Below are 24,518 nucleotides of genomic sequence, written 5' to 3'. Positions count from 1 at the left end.
GTTGCATTAACTGGGTTATTGACATGATGCTCTGGCTCCATTTGCTTAGTGCCCTGGAGGCTGGAATCCATAGACTCCGCTCCCAACTAATCAAGGCCCGCAGCCACACAGGGTCAGGCTGAAGAAAACGCAGAAAAAAATCTATAGGAAACTTTGCGATGGAACGACAGGGAGGAAAGCGGGAGAGAGGGAGAGTAGGGTTTCAGAAAGTCCTCTCTAAGCACAAATGAATACACGACACTTTCCTACTTTCCTGCATTTATTGCCATCTCTGAATGTACGGAGTGGTGGAGTGAGCTTGAGAGACGCAGATTGCTAGTTCATCTCTCCATCCCTAACAAGTCAGGGTTGAAAGGTCAGGGGTTGTCAGGGCTGCTTGGGGACTCCCTCTACGAAATGGAAGTCAAGAGATGAAGTCCCAATAACAATCTGGTATGAGTTTAGTTCCAGCTGGAGACTTTCTTGTGGACACGTAACTCACACAGCATAATGCTCCGCCCACTCTTTACCCCTTTTCTCTCTCCTTAACAAACCCCCAAAACCTGTGAGCTAATAGTGAAAGGATTTCTTTCCAAATCGGAAAAAAAAGGTTGGGGGTGCACATCTTGAATGCGAACGCAATTGATCAAAACCAGTAATGAATGGTAACGGTTATATTGGGCTCAATTTCTGAGAGTTGAAAGACATCTTTGGCAGTATTATATAAACTTCAAATATCTGGTGTCTAGTAGGCTACAGAAGTAGAGATAAGGACCTATTCTTTCTCTGAATCTCCCAAATCTTGAAGGATCCAAATGTCCCGTCGATGCCTCTCCGTGTACAGTATCGCACTCAGTGTAGACACGCGTGACATGTCCAAAACATCCCTTACACTCGGTCATCTACATACAGTAAGGCTTGACCCTGTCCTAGGCGTCGAGTCCCTTCTCAGACACTCTCCATTACCATCACCATACATTCAAAACATCATAGGCTAACCAAGGAACCAGAGTTACACAGTGGAAAATTCAAGGGGAACCATCATCCATTATTAATACTGAAGACTTCGATTTTTCACACACAGAGAGAGAAAGTGCAAGAGAGGAGAGATAGTTTTCTACCAGGACACAACCCTGTTTGGGTTTGTCCCTTCGCACTGAAGGAGAGTAGGTTTATGCTATCAAAAGGGATTTTTCTTCACTTGTTGGTCTATTTATCCACAGTCGATTAGAGGTTGGGGAAGGGGGGCTGGGATAAGACAGATGATTGGCTGTAGGCTGAGAATTGTGGCTAAAACCTCAGACAGGCAGATCCAGGGAGAGGCAAATGAACTAAAGTAAAGCGTGGTTTTATTTTGAAGACAGAAAGATAGGTGTGGTGAAGATCTATTTCGAGTACGCAAATTACATAGTAGCAAATAAGAGAAACCACACACACAATGCCAAACAAACATGCAGCCATGTTAATTATTTTTTTTTACCTGGGAACACTATTAGATCTAGAAATCCATATATTACCAATTGGATCATTTTATAGTACATCTTCTTTGAATAACAAAGGCCGATTCTCCTTCGCTCCGCTAATAGATGTTAACTTGTGTCTTTGCTGCTAACCTCCAACGGCTAATGCCCACCCTCCAACGGCTAATGCCCACCCTCCAACGGCTAATGCCCACCCTCCAACGGCTAACGCCCACCCTCCAACGGCTAACGCCCACCCTCCAACGGCTAATGCCCACCCTCCAACGGCTAATGCCCACCCTCCAAAGGCTGACGCTCACCCTCCAACGGCTAATGCCCACCCTCCAACGGCTAACGCCCACCCTCCAACGGCTAATGCCCACCCTCCAACGGCTAATGCCCACCCTCCAACGGCTGACGCTCACCCTCCAACGACTAATGCCCACCCTCCAAAGGCTGACGCTCACCCTCCAACGGCTAATGCCCACCCTCCAACGGCTAATGCCCACCCTCCAAAGGCTGACGCTTACCCTCCAATGGCTAATGCCCACCCTCCAAAGGCTGACGCTCACCCTCCAACGGCTAATGCCCACCCTCCAAAGGCTGACGCTCACCCTCCAACGGCTAATGCCCACCCTCCAACGGCTAATGCCCACCCTCCAAAGGCTGACGCTTACCCTCCAACGGCTAATGCCCACCCTCCAAAGGCTGACGCCCACCCTCCAAAGGCTAACGCCCACCCTCCAAAGGCTAACGCCGACCCTCCAACGGCTAACGCCCAACTTCCCCAGTTAGGAGGAAGTGCAGATCAGCAGCCCCCCCCCACCGCCATCGTGGCGTCCCTGATATTCTAGATATTCTTATAATTAGCCCTTATGAACCCCATAGCATCCTCCTGCCTTCATCCTCTATCTATCCCATTCTGGTTGCTGTGGAACAATCATGCTTGGATACATTAAAACACCTGCCCCGTGATCAAACGAACAAATACCTCCCGGGTCAGCGGAGGGCTACCCAACGTCAGTTAACAATGAAGCTTTTAAAACATCAGTCGTATGCAAAGCGGCTGGTACACAGGAGAGACAGGGGCGGCAGAGCAGAGCCAGAGAGCTCGAGCCTGGCCTTCTCGATCATTTACATTTTACATTGTAGCCATTTATTTTTACACTTTAATTTGTACTTGTCCCCCATGGGAATCGAACCCACAACCCCGGCGTTGCAGGCGCAAGGCTCAACCAACTGAGCCACACGGGAGCTATCAGAGAGTGGGGGGCCTTTCCTAAAGATATCAAGCTATTTATCACACAACTATGTCAGTTGATCCCCCAAACAGCATGACTATGGGAATCAGCTACAACATAGGATTTACTGCAGGAGAGTTTACGTGCAAAGGCGGGCTTGTGTTAGTTATGTGGTCCAACACAGGCACACATCCACAACATACACCAGGAGTCAAGATTGCCATTGAACTGTGAACGTCTGTCCATACAAAAGCCCAGATCCTTGTTTGCTGACGAGCAGCAGACACATTTCAAACATGCGTAAAGGCCTAGAGTCATATCTCCTCTTTACCTCCCTTTTGACAAAAACACAACAAACCAAAAATACCAAATGACCCAAATACCCAAAATTACACTTCAATTGGTTTGACAAACGTGCATTTTTTGGGAAATAGTGTGTGATTGCAGCCCGCAATTCGGCGTTTTCCAGCATGTGGGCATTCCGAGCTTGCTAGCTACCTATCCACCTGTTGTGTACTGGTGTCCTAGCTAGCACACGTTGTCCTTTCCTCACGCCTGCCGAACACCTGCCCCTGCCTCGTGAACAGAACTGCAGTAAAGCAGTGCCCAACAGGCGGGTGCGAAGGACACTGTCTACCTGGGTCCTAGCTAGGAAGCTATCGTTGTCACCCCCATCTCTTCTTCTTCTGGGTTACTATACTGAAGCGCCCACAATTACACCCTTCTCCTTTTTGGTGGAGAGGCTGCTTTTTTAAGCCAAGGGGGTGAGGTGGCGGCGAAAAGGTTTTTTCTTCTCTTCTCCCCCCTGACTCTCAACTGCTTGGTTAACCAACTGACCTGCTGTCAAAGGAGCCTTTGTGAGCGCGCTCTGGCAGCGGGCCAATCAGATCCTCCGGCTTGTCTGTCTCCGGGTGGAAAATGGCGCCCCTGGTATGTGATCTGCGGCAAAATGCGCAGACAGGCTGACTGCAGACAGGAGCGGGCAGGCTCTGACTCTAGGCCTTCCAAAATATGCCGGGGGGATGACCTGTTTTGGCACTCAGCCAAAGTGACACTGCACTATGGGGTTCTGTGGTTATTACCCTACTTATTATCTTATTCTTTATCACTCTTCCTTCCTCAGGGCCTGAGTGAGCTGCTTGCCAGGTAAAACAGGTGCACGGTGGAATAGGGACACCAACGTGATGTAATGATAAAGTCCCTGATCTCATTACATAAAGTATAAACATCTCATGACGCAACCGTAGGTCTTTCTAAAACCATATGTCTAGTTGGAGGAAAAAATAGAACAGACTGAGCCACTAGGCTCACGTGGTGCAAGTATGTGTGTGTGTGTGTGTGTGTCACATCAAATTAGATTCCTCACATGGTTCCTAAACAACAGGTTTAGACTAACAGTCAAATGCGGGTCCTTTTCCAATGCAGAGTTCAAGATAAAGATAACCGAAAATGTATAATACTAGAAATAGTGACACAAGGAATAATACACAGGGAATAACGAATAACAATAATGAGTAGAAACTGCATGGCCAAATACAGGGAGCACCAGTACTGAGTCAATGTGCAGGGATAGAGGTAGCTATGTCCATATGGTAGGGCTAAAGTGACTAGGCAACAGGATAGATAATAGACAGACGCAGCAGTGTTTATGGGGAGTGTGAAAGTGTGAGTGGCGTCAGTATGCATGTGTGCGTATGTTATGGACAGGTGAAGTTGGAAGTTTACATACACCTTAGCCAAATATATATGAACTCCGTTTTGGACAATTCCTGACATTTAATCCTAGTAAGAAATCCCTGTCTTAGGTCAGTTAGGATCACCACTTTATTTTAAGAATGTGAAATGTTAGAATAATAGTAGAGAGAATTATTTATTTCAGCTTTTATTTCTTTCATCACATTCCCAGCAGGTCAGAAGCTTATTTACACTTAATTAGTATTTGGTAGCATTGCCTTTAAATTGTTTAACTTGGGTCAAACGTTTCAGGTAGCCTTCCACAAGCTTCCCACAATAAGTTGGATGGATTTTGGCCCATTCCTCCTGACAGAGCTGGTGTAACTGAGTCAGGTTTGTAGGCCTCCTTGCTCTCACACGCTTTTTCAGTTCTGCCTACACATTTTCTATAGGATTGAGGTCAGGGCTTTGTGATGACCACTCCAATACCTTGACTTTGTTGTCCTTAAGCCATTTTGCCACAACTTTGGAAGTACACTTGGGGTCGTTGTCCATTTGGAAGACCCATTTGCGACCAAGCTTTAACTTCCTGACTGATATCTTGAGATGTTTCATCAGACCCGAGGACATTTCTCCAAAAAGTACAATCTTATATATCCCCATGTGCAGTTGCAAACCGTAGCCTGGCTTTTCTATGGCGGTTTTGGAGCTGAGCGGCCTTTCAGGTTATATAGGACTCGTTTTACTGTGGATATATACTTTTGTACCTGTTTCCTCCAGCATCTTCACGAGGTCCTTCGCTGTTGTTCTGGGATTGATTTTCACTTTTCACACCAAAGTACGTTTATCTCTAGGAGACAGAACGCGTCTCCTTCCTGAGCAGTATGATGGCTGTGTGTTCCCATGGTGCTTATACTTGCGCGCTATTGTTTGTAGCGGTCAGCCGATTAATCGGAATGGCCGATTAATTAGGGCCATTTTCAAGTTTTCATAACAATCGTAATCGGTATTTGACACCGATTGTGGTCGATTTAAAAAAACAACACCTTTATTTAACTAGGCAAGTCAGTTAAAAACACATTCTTATTTTCAATGAAGGCCTAGGAACGGTGGGTTAACTGCCTTGTTCAGGGGCAGAACGACAGATTTTTAACTTGTCAGCTCGGGGATTCATTTTTGCAACCTTCCGGCTACTAGTCCAACGCTCTAACCACCTGCCTTACATTGCACTCCACGAGGAGCCTGCGTGGTAAGCTGACTGACTACCTGTTATGTGAGGGCAGCAAGAAAACAAGGTAAGTTGCTAGCTAGCATTAAACATATCTTATAAAAAAACAATCAATCTTAACATAATCGCTAGTTAACTACACATGGTTGATATTACTAATATATCTAGCTTGTCCTGCGTTGCATATAATCAATGCGGTGCCAGTTAATTTGTCATCGAATCACAGCCTATTTCGCCAAACAGGTGATGATTTTATTTATTTATTTCACCTTTATTTAACCAGGTAGGCAAGTTGAAAACAAGTTCTCATTTACAATTGCGACCTGGCCAAGATAAAGCAAAGCAGTTCGACACATACAACGACAGAGTTACACATGGAGTAAAACAAACATACAGTCAATTATACAGTATAAACAAGTCTATATACGATGTGAGCAAATGAGGTGAGATAAGGGAGGTAAAGGCAAAAAAAGGCCATGGTGGCAAAGTAAATACAATATAGCAAGTAAAACACTGGAATGGTAGATTTGCAGTGGAAGAATGTGCAAAGTAGAGATAAAAATAATGGGGTGCAAAGGAGCAAAATAAATAAATAAAATAAATACAGTAAGGGAAAGAGGTAGTTGTTTGGGCTAAATTATAGGTGGGCTATGTACAGGTGCAGTAATCTGTGAGCTGCTCTGACAGTTGGTGCTTAAAGCTAGTGAGGGAGATAAGTGTTTCCAGTTTCAGAGATTTAACAACCGCATTCGCGTAAAAAGCACTGTCGTTGCACCGATGTGTACCTAATCATAAACATCAATGCCTTTCTTTAAAATCAATACACAAGTATATATTTTTAAACCTGCATATTTAGTTAATATTGCCTGCTAACATTAATTTCTTATAACTAGGGAAATTGTGTCATTTCTCTTGCGTTCCGTGCAAGCAGTATATGCAGCAGTTTGGGCCACCTGGCTCATTGCGAACTGTGTGAAGTCCATTTAATCCTAACAAAGGCCGTAGTTAATTTGCCAGAATTGTACATAATTATGACGTAACAATAAAGGTTGTACAATGTAACAGCAATATTTAGACTTAGGGATGCCATCCGTTAGATAAAATACGGAACGGTTCCGTATTTCACTGAAATGATAGTTTCCGGAATCGACCATATTAATGACCAAAGGCTCGTATTTCTGTGTGTTATTATGTTATAATTAAGTCTATGATTTGATAGAGCAGTCTGACTGAGCGGTGGTAGGCAGCAGCAGGCTCGTAAGCATTCATTCAAACAGCACTTTTGTGCGTTTTGCCAGCAGCTCTTTGTTGTGCTTCAAGCATTGAGCTGTTTATGACTTGAAGCCTATCAACTCCCGAGATTAGGCTGGTGTAACCGATGTGAAATGGCTAGCTAGTTAGCGGGGTGTGCGCTAATAGCGTTTCAATCGGTGACGTCACTTGCTCTGCAAGGGCCGCGGCTTTTGTGGAGCGATGGGTAACGATGCTTCGAGGGTGGCTGTTGTTGATGTGTTCCTGGTTCGAGCCCAGGTAGTGGCGAGGACAGGGACGGAAGCTATACTGTTACACTGGCAATACTAAAGTGCCTATAAGAACATCCAATAGTCAAAGGTACAGGAAATACAAAAGGTATAGAGAGAAATAGTCCTACAATTCCTATAATAACTACAACCTAAAACTTTTTAACTCATGCTAAAAGGAACCACCAGCCTCCAGGTCGAAAGCCATGCGTCCTCCGAAACACAACCCAACTAAGCCGCACTGCTTCTTAACACAGCGCGCCTCCAACCCAGAAGCCAGCCGCACCAATGTGTCGGAGGAAACACCGTGCACCTGGCTACCTTGGTTAGCGTGCACTGCGCCCGGCCCGCCACAGGAGTCGCTGGTGCGCGATGAGACAAGGATATCCCTACCAGCCAAACCCTCCATAGCCCGGACGACGCTAGGCCAATTGTGCGTCGCCCCACGGACCTCCCGGTCGCGGCCGGCTGCGACAGAGCCTGGGCGCGAACCCAGAGCGATGTACTGCGCTGCGATGTACTATATTAAGTTAAATTGTCATTATTACAAATAAATAAATAAAATGGTCATCGGCTTTTTTTGGTCCTCCAATAATCGGTAATCGGTCGACCTCAAATTGTTTGTACAGATAAACGTGGTACCTTCAGGCGCACTGTCGTGCCCTCTTCACAACTGCATGGGTGTGTGTGGATCATGTTAATTCCTTAGTGATGTGGACACTGAGGACATTTAAGCTCTCGACCCGCTCCACTACAGGCCCATCGATGATGATGGGGGCGAGCTCGTCCCTCCGTCTCCTGCAGTCCACGATCTGCTCCTTTGTATGTGTGTGTGTGTGCGTGCGTGCGTGCGTGCGTGCGTGCGTGCGTGTGTGTGTGAGAGAGAGCGAAAATATGAGGGTGGGGGGGTGGGGGTAATCTTGAAAGATAATAGGGACTGTTCCCTGAAACAAACAAAACAAAGTTAGAAAATATGGCAATGTGCCCTTGAGCAAGGCACTTAACCCTAATAGGTTCCGTAAGTCATTCTGGATAAGAGTGTCTGCTAAATCATTTCAACGTAAATCATTTCAACACGGTTTACACACAAAAAGAGCCCAAGTTCTCACAAAATGTATTGATTACAGGATAGACAACCGAATTCGAAAAAACTCCTGCTTTGACACCTCCCTTCGTGATACAAGTATTTATGCTTTTAACTTCAGAACCAACTTGTGAACGCAGGAAATGATGAAACGTGAGGGAGCCAAATATCTCTCTGACTGAGAACCAGTTGAACCAGCCTAGAGCATGCCCTCTCTCCTCCCAAAAGAAAGAGATGAGAGAGGGAGAGACAGAGAAAGAGAGACAGCGGGGGAGAAAGAGAAGGGTGCTGAAATGTGTTCATACTTGCAGTGTCAAACGCCACCGAGCAAACATCAGCCCCTCCTATCGTTTACCTGCTATTGACAGACAGGATGAGAGGGAGACTGTGTGTGTGCGCATACACAGGGCTGAAATACACATATTCACATAGAAGAATGCTGGCACTAATGCACACACAACCTCATGGACGCACGCACACACACACACACACACACCTTCCATTGTTTGTAGAGTGAGAGTCAGGAAAGTTGGGACATGCTCATTTCACACCACAGGGCGAGCCGAGGAGGAGTAACAGAATCCAGTCGTAAAACATGGGGTGGGGTGGTATGGGATGGTATAGTATGGCTCCCCTTCTCTGCCTTTCTCACAGTTATCAATTATCATAATCCCGTCTCTCTCTGCACGCCTGTCACACTAAGCCTGCAGTTGGCTTTTTTTCCATTACAGAAGCACTCGGGTCAACCTCTGTTGACATAAACAAACTTTGTAAGCCATGGTTGCAAATAGAGCAGAATTCATACTGTGTTTGTTAAAAACTATCATGGAATGAAAAGGAAGAAAATATTACAAACAATAATTTCACAAATGCATGGACAAACAGCGAAGTGTATGTTTTAGGATCATCCGGGTACAGTATATTTAATGTTAGATCTCTCCTTACTATGCTTCCTCAGAACCACCGCACAGTTTATGAGTTAACCCCTTCAGCTCCGGAGCTAAATCAAAGTCTCCTGCTCTCAGAAGGGGGTCCGCAACCTCAAACGGCAACACTGTCGCCTGGAATAACCCTCATCCTCGTCTCCACCTTCATTTGGGTTAAGTGTCTCCGCTCCACACTGCCCACGCACCCAGAGATAGATGGAGAGAGCGAGGGGGGCCAAGGAGGGAGAGAGACGGGGGAGGTGGGAAAAGATGGATAAGGTTTGCGATATGCCAGACGCAACCTTCTCGCCAACAGCCGAATGTCGAAATTAGTCAGGAACTCTCATAAAACGCACATAGGCGGAACATTTTTAAAGTAAGCAGGATTGATATTTTTTATATTTAGCACTTTTTTTGGGGTACAAAAATTGGATTTGTTAGCGTACAGTATTTGTAGCGAGCGTATGGCCCCTAGGAATGACCACACCAGAGCGGATTTCTCGGGAAGTTCTATTTCGGGATTCGGGCCGCAGTGGTGTGTCAAATGAGAGGGAATGTTGTGTTTCGGGAAATCTAATTTGAGTCTGTTCTTTGTTTCACTGGCCTCATTTTGCAACGGCGGAGGCGGGAGGCGAACTTCCAAGCTCTAACGTCTCTCTGCCATCCATCGCAAAACAAGAAGAATGTCCAACGTTCTACTTCCAGCAACAACCTCACCAAGAAAAGGTTGTGGAGAGTTGACTGAAACGAGCTCCACTGTCCAATCCACACCGACAAAAATGTCTCTATTTCATGAAACACAAACTCTCTCCGTTTTACCACTGAATCCATTGAATTAGGCAAATAATTAATTGCAAGGTTATTCTCCGGTGTCACTGCGACATATGTACGCGTACATACATATACACATATTTAAAAAAACAAATATTAGCAGTCATCTCCTGCCGCTAATTGCGACTGACTCCCAGTGGGAGGAGAGTGGGGTCCTTGGTCGATAATTAATCCTCGTTTGGAAAAATAAATGACATTCATTAGCAGGGAATGGGGCCAAGTGCCATTATTTACATGGTAATAATCTGGAGCATTCTGGCAGCGCTCTTTTAAGGTTACGGAAATAACTCAGGGAAGAGGATGAGTACAATCACTCCTCTCCCTTTTCCTGTCTTCACACCCAGAACAATTAGGCCTGTGTGAACAGATGGGGACGCTTCTGACTGAAAAAGCCTTCTGAACGGCTTCTCATCTTTTTCTTATCTCACACACACACACACACACACACACACACACACACACACACACACACACACACACACACACACACACACACACACACACACACACACACACACACACACACACACACACGCTCATGCCCTCACGCAAACACAACGGCGCGCACACACAGACAACAATGTAACACAGTGAAGACATGTTGAGGCACTCGTGGAAACGCACTGAAGGAAACGGTGATCGTACATACTCGTGCACCCACAAAACCTACACTACTCATCTCCACGCAAGCGCATATTCTGAAAACACATCATGAAAAGTGAGGGCATACAAATGCAAGCTTCCTGGCAAAACAGTTCCTGGATAAAAAATTTAAAAAACACCCTAAACATTGGTGATGGAAATACAAAAAGCAGACAAACGTTTACTCAGAGTTCACTGGTTGTAACATCGGACTTGACGTGCTTCATCGGTGACAATAATCAATAGCATGTAATTACATTCCGTGAAGTAGTACATTCCATATTGTTTAGCTTGAAGACTATACCAGCTAGCTTTAGAACTCTGCATGTACTACAATCCTCATCTAGCGTTGCCCAAGCCGGTGAAACAATCCGAAAAATGTTGTGTTGTTGTGCAACACCAGTTTGTTCACAACGGTACCTTGGTCTCTTGATATTGTACTGATACGACACACAGGGAAAATAATCAGAGAAATGCATATAGACTGAGCTAGCCGTGAGCAGTAGTACCACACGGTTTAGCACGGAAGCCTTTAACGGGACCGCTTTCAGTTCGAGACTCTCTCTTTCAGTAAAGAGTTATTGACTTACTTAAGCGTAGTTCCCACAGTCACAGTCGGCTATGACAGAATAAAGAGGACTTTGTGATGGAGGGTTCAAGTTAATGTCAATGTTATCCTAAGCGGATGACATCTGGTCTGGTGTGATGCAAAGGCAATGTTCTCTCTTATTATGTGACTGTATTTGCTTTATATTTCTTGTATATTCTTATATATTTGTGTTTTAACATAGTTTCTATCACTTGGGTAGCCCTCCAAGCCATAAACTATGTCCACATGTCCTATTTCTTCTGCCTATCTTGCCCTCCACCTTTAAATGTGCATTCCTCTATTCCTCCTTCAACTCACAGACCCTCGCCCTTTCTTGCTCCCCGTGTTATATAGACACTAGGCTGTGATGGAAGAGTCAAAAGGTCGCAAATCCTTGAAAAGGTGAGACACTCAAACACACATTGATTTAAAGGCATCATTTGAGAAGATATGTGGTAAAAGAGCACGGTTGTCTTTGTATGACACAGTCTCTGACACTACTACGGACAATTCTCCCCCCTTACCTCATCCCCTCCCTCCTCTCCAGTACAGTATCAACAGCTCCAGTGGCCTGGATCCTGGGGGCCTTTCCACTTTGTCCCATGTCAGGCACTGGGTCACAGCGGCGAAAACCGAGACGACAGCAATTGTCCTGCCTGTTACAGATCTTTGTCCCACTAAGTACAATGACTAAGGTATCAATCCTTTGGGAACAGCTCAGCGCAACAGAAATACCCTGACTGACAGCTTCTAGGAGTGAGCGCCATCTCCACCTCTTTCCTCTCTGGTTGTCCAGTCTCCCAACGCACCACCCCTGAGAAGGGTAATCCCAGGCCCTGTGGCGACGCTATGAGAGTCCTACTCTGGAGTCCTACTCTCAGAGACACCTCCAAAACAATAGATCCTAACAAAAGGACAAACCGCAGCTCAGGTTAGAGGCTGAAAGAGGTGGCGATTGTGTCTTCTTTCACACCTCTTGTATACAAAGGGATAATTATACCATAGTTGTTATGAAGGCACAGTAGACAGATGTTATGCGTCATTATTGTGATGTTCATCTAACACTGAAGAGTCATGGATGTCAACCCGGTCACCAACCTTCTTCCCTCTTCTCTGAAGCAGACTATTTAATGAAAGAGCGACCTTTTTCTGAGCTTCCAAGTCAAAACTTCCCAGAGAAATCCGATAAAACCCTGGGCCTGGCTGGCGCCGCCACTCATTTGCTCGTTCTCTTGTCGAGCTTCCTGTGACCTCATTCCACCAGCCCTCCAATCGATCAGCTTATCTCCGAGATCAAAGGCGCGCGCCGCCACTGTACATTTAACCCCAGCCGGGTCCTCCCACGTCATGTCTAAATATTAATGATAATAAAGTCTAAAAACCCATCCTGTGTCAAGCCATTACAGCCCACATCGATCCTACAGCTCTCCTGGCCAATTAGAAGTCGGCCGTCGTAATGCGTCTCGGCACATCAAAGGACCAGAACCATTGATCCGCTCCTGGATCTTAACGTTTACCATTAAAAAAAAGCAATATTCGGAAGAGGGAAAAAAATCATTTTATTCACCGGGTCGGATGGAGAAGCGCTCAAACCCAGAAGGGAGGGATAGAGAGAGAGAGAAAGGGCAGCTCAATAATGGCCATTCTGACAGTTTAAAGGGCATCAGGCACATCCGTCCCCTGGACTAGATCCCATGAATAGCCCTGGGGCTGGACGGGGAAAGTATCCTGTCCCATGTTACCAACAGCAGTACTGTAATTCTGCTTGTCATGAGCCCTAACGGTTCTCCAACCCAGTTCTATTTTCAAACACTGACTGAACATAAAAAAAGAAAGTTTAAACAAACTCTGTGGTTCCCAATTTAAATGGCCCAAATGCTAAGATGGCGTTGCAAGCCCCATCGCTCCTGAGAGTTGGTGGGTTTCCATAAAGTGACAGATTCATTGCGAAGCCTGTTAGACTGAGAACATTTGCGGGACTGGGCTCTTCAGGATATTGTGAACATTTTGAAAAGCAAGGCCTTGAGCCTGAACTGTCCAGAGGACTTTATAGAGGAGGTCTCAGTAAGAGCCCATGTTGACTGTTACCTCCCATTAACAGTAGACTAGTATGTATGGCTTTAGGCAAGCTAGCGTGTACATCTACCCTGGTCGACTCATGTCACAGAACATGACTTCAGGTAAGGTACAACTTTTGTCAGTTCAAATGTTAACATTAAAGTTTGAGCTCCACACGCAGTAAAGCAATACTTTGCACAAACTATACATCAGTTAGCACTCCAGGAAGAGCAGTAATGCAACACAATATCAAATCAAATTTTATTTATATAGCCCTTCGTACATCAGCTGATATCTCAAAGTGCTGTACAGAAACCCAGCCTAAAACCCCAAACAGCAAGCAATGCAGGTGTAGAAGCACGGTGGCTAGGAAAAACTCCCTAGAAAGGCCAAAACCTAGGAAGAAACCTAGAGAGGAACCAGGCTATGTGGGGTGGCCAGTCCTCTTCTGGCTGTGCCGGGTGGAGATTATAACAGAACATGGCCAAGATGTTCAAATGTTCATAAATGACCAGCATGGTCAAATAATAGTAAGGCAGAACAGTTGAAACTGGAGCAGCAGCATGGCCAGGTGGACTGGGGACAGCAAGGAGTCATCATGTCAGGTAGTCCTGGGGCATGGTCCTAGGGCTCAGGTCCTCTGAGAGAGAGAAAGAAAGAAGGAGAGAATTAGAGAACGCACACTTAGATTCACACAGGACACCGAATAGGACAGGAGAAGTACTCCAGATATAACAAACTGACCCTAGCCCCCCGACACAAACTACTGCAGCATAAATACTGGAGGCTGAGACAGGAGGGGTCAGGAGACACTGTGGCCCCATCCGAGGACACCCCCGGACAGGGCCAAATAGGAAGGATATAACCCCACCCACAATAAAGAGGGGGAGGGGGGAGAATGCACATCGTTCATAAACCAGAAACATTCCTCACACAAAAGATGCCAAACAAGCCCACCGCTGATACTACTACGCGACAGCATCTGTTTGTGTGGCCTTTATCCGCTGGAGCTGACATCTCTCATAGCCGTGGCCTAGAGGCGACCTCACTGCTGTCATTGTACTAAAGCCTGGAGGGGGAGGGGGGGTGTGTTCAATGTCCAGGGCTACAATGACCCTCTTCATATGCGCCATAATACACCAGGACACAGGTCAATGAGACTGCAGCCTCTAAGTTCATCAATATATTTGACCATGACTGACTGGCACAAAGCTATTCACAACATGGGAGAGGATTGGTACGGATTCGACTGTTTACCGAAGCAATTAGAGACAAATGTAAATAACACAATGGACACCGTTTAAGTGAGTTGACTTGTTTTGCGAGAATGAAGAGAGGCCTGAATGGCAACTAGGCCAATGAAGATGGATTCACTTGTCCCATTGAGTAGGGTCGGAATACAATGGACCAGACGACAACAAAAGCTTCCACTGTAGTGACAGCTAACGAAGAGAAGTTTATCCGACCTCAGATGGAGTAGTTCAATAACAGCGGAGAAGGACGACACCGAGCTCTTCTCAGAAAGCCTCCTCGACAACTAATTCGACCTGGAAAAATACTGAAGCTTTCCGAGGCTACATTGGTCAGCCTTGAAATCCTCTCTCAACTCCCAGGACCACCAACACATTCAGTTTCCCATCCACGTCTCCTCAGTATGTGATCGTGCTCCTCTCCCAACTGTCCCCTGTGGTAACCCTCATTATTATATGCTTTGGTCGCAAGGTCGCTTCGCCATAAACTCTGCGCTTTGGACTACACCAAAATATGTAATTAAAGATTTGTGAAAGGAAACCAGTGTTTAGAATGGTTTATGTCAAGTTTGTCCTGAAATGCTCCACCACAGGGAAGCTTTTTGATGGGACATGGTCTGCGTCGACAGCGTCGGCCTAAATAGAGGCAGGCAAAAATGTACAGGGACAGCTTTCTCTCTGTCTGCCAGGCCAGAGGACAAACCTCCACACAATGGTGGTGCAACATTGTAGCAACGCTGGTCCTGGCTTATAATACAGCTCCTCACATGTGTATGATGCTGGGGGACGGGGAAGTGTACGCACTACGCAGGTCAGCTGAGGTTGGGGATTCACAGGCTCTGCAAACAGGCTGGGTAACTGACACAAGACTGCTAGGCCGAGACGCCAATGTAATCGCAACCTCGCCGTAACGTCTTAGCAGTGTTGGCCCTGGCGCCACCGGAGCTAGGGGTTTAGGACCGTAGGCCAGCAGACAGGAAGCAGCGGAGTGACCCAGAACACATTGGGACAAATAAACAAACTGGCCGAGTGACTCAACTTGAGAAGTTGTGGATTTGAAAGGGTTTCCGTGCAGATTCAGTGCTCCTTGTATGGAAGTATGGCAGGCGTGTTTGTATATGCACACAACCACAATGCATAGATAAACATTCGAAACACAAATACAAGCTCTGTAGCTCAGCTGGTAGAGCATGGCACTTGTAACGCCAGGACAGCGGGTACGATTCCCGGGATAGAAGCATCTGATATATCATTACAACTGTGAAGATGAATAGGGCTGTCTGAACGGCTGACAAGGAATCATTACTAACAATCAGGCTCTGAATTCTGTGTGTGCCCTGATCCAAGGCCATGTCATTATTTCCTGGAAGTAGGGGTCAATTAGAGGTCAGAGTACCTCAAGCCACTCCTGCCAATAGGCCGCATTGGTAGCAGACACCTAATTTTGGTGCCATTATGGATGATAAATTGGGTTTAAGCAGTCTTTTCACCCCACTTAAAAAGCTTCCTCTCTTTCACTGTTCTCTACTTTTCTGCCCTATCGGTGAATGTTTGTAGATTAAAAAAAAATATATAAATTAAATATATATATATATAATGTATATAATGTAAATAGAAGTCAAAAAATGAGGGGGAGTGGAGGAATATCATTTTAGATGTTCCTCCTGTAAGCTTACAGTAGCCACTGAGATCTGCAAGAGAAACAAGTCCATCAAATTGTCACAATTCCATGACAAATTATCAGTCATACAAAAAAACCTGAAAAAATCGATAGTGGTGTTCAATCAAGATAATGACATTTCAAAAAGGAGGTACAGTAAACAGCTTTAAAAAAGTGATGTGTGTGTGGTTAAAAACATACTGTGTAATTTACAGCGAGGCTAGCGGGTTTCTGCGAGGCCGGGCCCGTCCCAACTGGGACAGGTAGCGACAGGATGATGTTGACCCTGGAGGTGTAAAACCAACCTCCTTGTCGCCACGGAGACGATGGGTGCCCAGGTTGAGCCGAGTCGAGGAGTCTGCCGTTCAGTTGGCATGGGGCCTGGGCTAGCACTGGGGTGCCCTGCCAAATACCCCCATGCCTGCCTGCTTGGCCCAAACCTTAACCCATCGGCCAGGGGAAGGTGAGTGCAGTGGCAGCTGGGCCAGCACTTCACCGTCGAGCACCACTCTCCAAACAAACAACCCAACGGGCCAGAAGCCACGGCAGCATGGAACCGGTCATTACTGACTGAGTTGCATGCCTCGTCAAGGCCAGCCCTGCTCTGCCCTGAATTTGTCAAGAGCTGTCCCAGAGCAAGAATATACCAATAATTCTCTGCTGCAGAGTGTCTTTTTTACCCTACAAATAACAAGAAGTTGAGCACCTTATGACCTGAGGTTAATATCAATAACATCCTAATAAAAATAGGTGGATAAGTAATGTGAAAAGCCGTTTAGGCCCTATGGCACAGACATACAAGTGCATGTGAATGAGATGCTCTATAACGAGACTCAGCCTCAGCCTTGGTTACTCACTCTCAGGCATTTTTTGCATTGATCAGGGGTTATCCAGACATCCAAAGTCTACTCTGCTTTGTCATTGTACTTTAGCAGGCCTCAGAGAGGAAAGAAGCATGAAAATAGAATTCACTCCCATAACAAGACGACAAGCAGAGGGTCATTATAGTTTATGAAATGTCTAACCAGAGTTCTGCCAAAGCATTCAGTTTCTTCAAAACGTATCCAGGCGAAATGCAGATAAACAAACAAAATGAGCTGAGTCACAGGCTGCTGGCAGTGTTTGAGACATAAGGAATTAGCCTAGTGTGGAAGCAGCATAACTCAATCTCCCATCTAATCTCCATAACATACTTCTCAGCGTTCATGCTCAAGTCATCTTCAAGCAGCAGAAATACCAATATTGAAGGTACTCTGAGGCCGTCGTGTTTTTCTCTCTGTCCTTGGCCTGCACTCAAAAAGTGTCTCAGAGTAGAAGTGCTCATCTTGGATCAGGTCCCAGTCTTATTCATTATGATTTAAACAGCAAAACTGATCCTAGATCAGCACTCCTACTGCGTGCCACTCTGTGAATATGGGCCAAGGTAGCACAGCAAGTCAAACAAACACCATTCCCCAAGATGCATTATGTTTATTATTATTTAAAGAGGTCACATTATCATGAAATATCCCTTATGTATAAAAGGATAAATATGTCAACATATTTTGAGACGCATTGTTGAAGTCGGAAGTTTACATACACCTTCGACAAATATATTTAAAATCAGTTTTTCACAATTGCTGACATTTAATCCTAGTAAAAATGTCTTAGGTCAGTTAGGATCACAACTTTATTTTAAGAATGTGAAATGGGTCAGAAGTTTACATACACTCAATTAGTATTTGGTAGCATTGCCTTTAAATTGTTTAACTTGGGTCAAACTTTTCAGGTAGCCTTCCACAAGCTTCCCACAATACGTTGGGTAAATCTTGGCCCATTCCTCCTGACTGAGTTGGTGTAACTGAGACAGGTTTGTAGGCCTCCTTGCTCACACACGCTTTTTCAGTTCTGACCACAAGTATTCTATAGGATTGAGGTCAGTGCTTTGTGATGGCCACTCCAATACCTTGACGACTTTGTTGTCACAACTTTGGAAGTATGCTTGGGATCATTGTCCATTTGGAAAACCCATTTGCGACCAAGCTTTAACTTCCTGACATGTTTTCAGATGTTGCTTCAATATATCCACATAATTTTAATTCCTCATGACGCCATCTATTTTGTGCAGTGCCCCAGTTCCTCCTGCAGCAAAGCACCCCCACAACATGATGCTGCCACCCCGTGCTTCACGGTTGGGATGGTGTTCTTCGGCTTGCAAGCCTCCCCCTTTTCCCTCCAAACATAACGATGATCATTATGGCCAAACAGTTCTATTTTTGTTTCACCAGACCAGAGGACATTTCTCCAAAAAGTATGATCTTTGTCCCCATGTGCAGTTGCAAACCGTAGTCTGGCTTTTCTATGGTGGTTTGGAGAAATGGCTTCTTCCTTGCTGAGCGACCTTTCAGGTTATGTCGACATAGGACTCTGTGGATACAGATACTTTTGTACCCGTTTCCTCCAGCATCTTCACAGGGTCCTTTGCTGTTGTTCTGGGATTGATTTGCACTTTTCACAAAGTACGTTCATCTCTAGGAGACAGAACGCATCTCCTTACTGAGCAGTATGACGGCTGCGTGGTCCCATGGTGTTTATACGTGCGTACTACTGTTTGTACAAATGCACGTGGTACCTTCAGGCATTTGGAAATTGCTCCCAAGGATGAACCAGACTTGTGGAGGTCTACAATTTATTTCCTGAGGTATTGGCTGATTTATTTTTATTTTCCCATGATGTCAAGCAAAGAGGCATGGAGTTTGAAGGTAGGTCTTGAAATACATCCACAGGTACACCTCAAATTGACTCAAATTATGTTAATTAGCCTACCAGAAGCTTCTAAAGCCATGATATCATTTTTTTTGAATTTTCCAAGCTGTTTAAAGGCACAGTCAACTTAGTGTATGTAAACTTCTGACCGACTGGAATTGTGATACAGTGAATTCTAAGTTAAATAATCTGTCTGTAAACAATTGTTGGAAAAATGACTTGTGTCATGTAGATGACCTAACCGACTTGCCAAAATTATAGTTTGTTAACAAGAAATGTGTGGAGTGGTTGAAAAACGAGTTTTAATGACTCCAACATAAGTTTATGTAAACGTCTGACTTCAACTGTATGTCATAAGCCACAGCATGCTGTAGAAAATAATTATGACTTGTCACATACAGTGGGGAAAAAAAGTATTTAGTCAGCCACCTATTGTGCAAGTTCTCCCACTTAAAAAGATGAGAGGCCTGTAATTTTCATCATAGGTACACTTCAACTATGACAGACAAAATGAGAAAAAATATCCAGAAAATCACATTGTATGATTTTTAATGAATTTGAAGAAGATGAAACGTGGCTGGGTCTTTCAGCATGACAATGATCCCAAACACACCGCCCGGGCAACGAAGGAGTGGCTTCGTAAGAAGCATTTCAAGGTCCTGGAGTGGCCTAGCCAGTCTCCAGATCTCAACCACATAGAAAATCTTTGGAGGGAGTTGAAAGTTGCCCAGCAACAGCCCCAAAACATCACTGCTCTAGAGGAGATCTGCATGGAGGAATGGGCCAAAATGCCAGCAACAGTGTATGAAAACCTTGTGAAGACTTACAGAAAACGTTTGACCTCTGTCATTGACAACAAAGGATATATAACAAAGTATTGAGATCAACTTTTGTTATTGACCAAATACTTATTTTCCACCATCATTTGCAAATAAATAAATTAAAAATCATACAATGTGATTTTCTGGATTGTTTTTCTCATTTTGTCTGTCATAGTTGAAGTGTACCTATGATGAAAATGACAGGCCTCTCTCATCTTTTTAAGTGGGAGAACTTGCACAATTGGTGGCTGACTAAATACTTTTTTCCCCCACTGTACGTGACATAGGTGAAGCTAACTGATCAATAAGTAACTATTCAATCAGATTTGCTGGAGACAAAATCAAAACAAAGTATTTTATAGAGACTTTTAGGTAAGCCACAAAGAGTTACCTATCTAACAGACAATTCAAGGCTGGACCAGAAGACTCACAGGTAAGCAAAGTGACACTGAACGCTCTCTCAAGTTGGTTATTAAATTAAAACACCAAAAATGTATTGGGGAAAAAAAGAAAGAAAGGGGGAGGGTGAAAATAAAATACATTGACAGGACATAAAATCTTCTGCCATGTGTGAGGGAGAGAGAATGGCATTGAAAGGCAAGAGATTACGGAAGAGAGACAGCGATGTGTTCAAATAAAACGAGAGGACAAGTGGCAGCTGTGTGTCTTTATCTTGGAGAGACTGAGTAAATTGAATCACCAGCGGTGCACACGCACGGCTTGAGACTTCGTTTTGGTTTGGTGCACACACACACACACACACACACACACACACACACACACACACACACACACACACACACACACACACACACACACACACACACACACACACACACACACACACACACACACACACACACACACACACACACACACACCCCGCTTAATTAAGATGAGCCAATTAGAATATCAGAGTTTTATCGGTGAGCTTCAATAAGGGAGTGGGTGATTGTATAGCTCCCTCTCTCCCCTCACATTTCACTGCAACCGACACTAAACGCTCCTCCCAAGGTTCCCAGAAACAAAGCGGCACGTATGGAGAAGTATAGGAGCTCACAGACTGCATCAACACACACACACAAACACTGTAGGTTGTGTGCTGGCGGTATAAAAGAACAAAACATCGCCCAATAGCTGCTTTCCACAGATGTGTCATCAAGCGAACGTGATGTCATGAACCCTGTCCAGCCTGGACATCAGTCACTTCCTGAAGGGTCGTTGGCCACGCTGATGTGGGTCAAAGAGTCCAAGACACTTTGCTGTGATTTACTGAGGAGGACCTGAGTGAGGCCTACACTGATTTGTGCACACTATGTTTTCTATAGAGGCAAGAGGTGTCGTTCCAATGGCTGACATACAATACAGATAAAGAACAATTGAATACTAAGGCTGGGATTCAATTAATTACAGAGAGGACCATACACATGTTATTAACTGTTCATCTGATTAATGGAATGTTCTGCCATTTTTCATACTTGATGTGCTAGAGGAAATAGTGTCACGAACAAAAATATAAACCATTTTAAAGATTTTACTGAGTTACAGTTCATATAATGAAATCAGTCAACTGTAAGAAATTCATTAGGCCCTAATCAATGGATTTCACATGACTGGGCAGGGGTGCAGCCATGGGTGGGCCTTGGAGGGCAAAGGCCCACCCACTTGGGAGCAAGGCCCGACCAATCAGAACAAGTCCCCCCGCAAAAGGGCTTCATTACAGACAGAAATACTCCTCAGCAAAATGACGATCCCGCAAGTGAAGAAGCCGGATGGGGAGGCGCTGGACTGGCGTGGTTACACGTGGTCTGTGGTTGTGAGGCCGGTTGGACATACTCTCTAAAACAACGTTGGAGAAAGCTTATGGTAGAGAAATGAACATCCAATTCTCTGGCAACAGCTCTGGTGGACATTCCTGCAGTCTGCATGCCAATTGCACGCTTCCTCAAAACCTGAGACATCTGTGGCATTGTGTTGCGTGACAAAACTGAACATTTTAAAGTGGTCTTTTATTATCCACAGCAAATGGTCCACCTGTGTAACGATCATGCTGTTTAATCAGCTTCTTGATATGCCACACCTGTCAGGTGGATGGGTTATTATTTGGCAAAGGAGAAATGCTCACTAACAGGGATGTAAACAAATTTCTGCACACATTTGAGAGAAATACAATTTTTGTGCATGTGGAAAATGTCAAGGATTTTTTGTTTCAGCTCATGAAACACGGGACCAACAATTTACATGTTGCGTTTCGATTATTGTTCAGTGTATATTGAACTGCTTTAACTTATATTCAGCTTGAGTTGTACATTTAACACATCCCACTACCATGGCAATATTTTTAGACAGCTGAAGCAAGCACACAAATTCTCTTTTCTAGTTTGGTCATTATCTTACTTTAGAAGTGTTTACTGTGCAGGATGAAGATTGAAGTGCAACATCTCATAAATTGAATGCCCACATCAACTTTAAAGTATCTACAAAATAAGTTTTCCTTGTATTGTTTGCAATTCATATTTTTCTTTCTTTCATGTGAAGCTGGGCATCTGATTGTATGGCCTGCCCTAATGGATTTCCAGATCACACTTTCAGAGAGAGGTGTAGTGGATTTTCACAGCAGTGTGTCTGGAATGGAGGGATTTAACACTTCATGCAAAAACAACCAACATCATCTTGTTGCTGTGGTGGGAAAAATAAAAAACGATCTATAAAAGCAAGTGCTTTTTCCAAAGTACTGGTGGAACTCTAGGCCGTGTGCTAACTTTTTGGTTGCAATTATAATCAGAATAACCTTTATTCAAAGCACATTTGCATATACAGTACCTACAATTTGACTTGGTGAAATGGTGCTGCCAGCAATACACAAAATAGACAGACAGAACATAGACAGAGGAATTACAATCTACATACAGTATCTACAATCAGGATATGGACAATATGGATGACACACAAGTCCTTTCAAAGTGAGCAAACAGCGACAGGAGTCTTCTCTTCTGTGGTCTGTTTTTCAGACCTCGATTGTCCAAAGCGCTATCATTAATCATAAAAGCTCTCAAGGCTGGAAGCTTTGAAAAAAACGAGGGACTGAATCTCTTGAGAAGTGGCATGACGGGAGCCCCTCTCAACTCTCCATAGCCAACAAAGCCCAGGCTTGATGGGAGTGACGCTACAATCTCTTCAGCTTCTTCAAAATGTGGTCCTGTTTTTATTTTCCTACCACTGGGATAAAAGGGAACCTTTTATGCTATCTGCAACACGAGTGTCAACATCTCAAAACGAGTAGGCTTGCATTGTGTTCTCCATACCCCCTGTACCCCTCCATCCTCGAAACGCACCCACACACACTGCTAGGGTGGGTTAGGAGAGAGAGGCATAGAGACAGACAAGACAGGGAGACGTTATTAAAAAGGATGGAAGAGAAACAATTTAAAGGAGGGAAAAAAACTTCAACATTTTGTAAATATTTCACACTTTTACACCCAGCCAAAGAGAGATCAGAGATGCAACAACAACAGCAACGTTTCAGCTTAACCATCCAACCAGATGTCAAAAAACATAGTCAAAGGTGATGTTTCTTCATGTGTTTTATCAATGCAATTGTCTACAAACGCTACATAAGGATCCCCCTCAAAGACATGATATACATTCACTCTAGTCTTCCATAATATCAACAGATATTGTATTTGTCTATTCCTTTGACTGAAAGCTTCATCAGTAACTGCAGTAAATCTGACAGACAATGTCTTATTCGTATTAAGAGGGCACTACAACACTGAAGGCTAGAGAGTAGTGGTGATCCAATGAATTATTACACTCCGTGGCAAAGGGCAGAATATTTAAAGTAGATAAACGCTCATTGAGAATTTGTAAAATGAGTAAAACAAAAATTGGGAAAGTGGGGGGGAGAATGTACCAAGTCTCCCTGAAGCAAGTCTCCCTGTACCAAGTCTCCCTGTAGCAAGTCTCCCTGTAGCAAGTCTCCCTGTAGCAAGTCTCCCTGTAGCAAGTCTCCCTGTAGCAAGTCTCCCTGTAGCAAGTCTCCCTGTAGCAAGTCTCCCTGTAGCAAGTCTCCCTGTAGCAAGTCTCCCTGTAGCAAGTCTCCCTGTAGCAAGTCTCCCTGTACCAAGTCTCCCTGTACCAAGTCTCCCTGTACCAAGTCTCCCTGTACCAAGTCTCCCTGTACCAAGTCTCCCTGTACCAAGTCTCCCTGTAGCAAGTCTCCCTGTAGCAAGTCTCCCTGTAGCAAGTCTCCCTGTAGCAAGTCTCCCTGTAGCAAGTCTCCCTGTAGCAAGTCTCCCTGTAGCAAGTCTCCCTGTAGCAAGTCTCCCTGTAGCAAGTCTCCCTGTAGCAAGTCTCCCTGTACCAAGTCTCCCTGTACCAAGTCTCCCTGTACCAAGTCTCCCTGTAGCAAAAATATAAGGTCAAGTATTGATCCCCTTTTTAGTCACCAGAAACCAATGTGTCCATATACAGTAAGAGGGAGGGGTAGACAAAGACTGAATGAAAGAAGTTAGCCCATTTAGCTACAGCGGTTTCATCCTGGCAGCCATTGCACTACAGACGAAGACAGGCTAAAACACCCCAGCACAGAACAACTTGGCATGGCACAGTGATGGCATGTCCTGGCATGGCATTCTGCCCAACCCAACGTGGGTCAGTACGGCTCTAAAACATGGCGACAAACCAGGCCTCTCTTCCACATGCATACCTAGTGTCCACGTCTGCAGTGGCATTCTGCATTCTCTGAGGCAGCTGTTCAAAGGAGCGCAGAGCCAAGATGTAAACACACACACACACACACACACACACA

General features: G+C 44.8%; 1 protein-coding gene across 8 annotated transcripts in view; it reads right to left on the bottom strand.

Moving 5' to 3' along the window:
* Window positions 1-24,518, bottom strand: part of LOC118357545 (vesicle transport through interaction with t-SNAREs homolog 1A-like) — a 169,716-nt gene that overhangs the window by 15,269 nt on the left and 129,929 nt on the right. For 3 of the 8 annotated variants that reach the window (XM_052478322.1, XM_052478321.1, XM_052478324.1), the window contains one exon: window positions 10,357-13,872. The exons of the other annotated variants lie outside the window; for them this stretch is intronic. Coding sequence is in view for 1 of the 3 variants with exons in the window: in XM_052478321.1 (XP_052334281.1) it covers window positions 13,857-13,872 (16 nt within the window). In the remaining 2 variants the exon portion in view is untranslated. Of the gene's footprint in view, window positions 1-10,356; window positions 13,873-24,518 lie in introns of those variants that run through there. 8 annotated transcript variants of the gene reach the window in all.

The sequence above is a fragment of the Oncorhynchus keta genome, chromosome 24 (assembly GCF_023373465.1).
Source record: "Oncorhynchus keta strain PuntledgeMale-10-30-2019 chromosome 24, Oket_V2, whole genome shotgun sequence".
Taxonomy (NCBI): domain Eukaryota; kingdom Metazoa; phylum Chordata; class Actinopteri; order Salmoniformes; family Salmonidae; genus Oncorhynchus; species Oncorhynchus keta.
The sequence above is the reverse complement of the archived record's forward strand: the minus strand, read 5'-3'. Positions and strand labels throughout refer to the sequence as shown.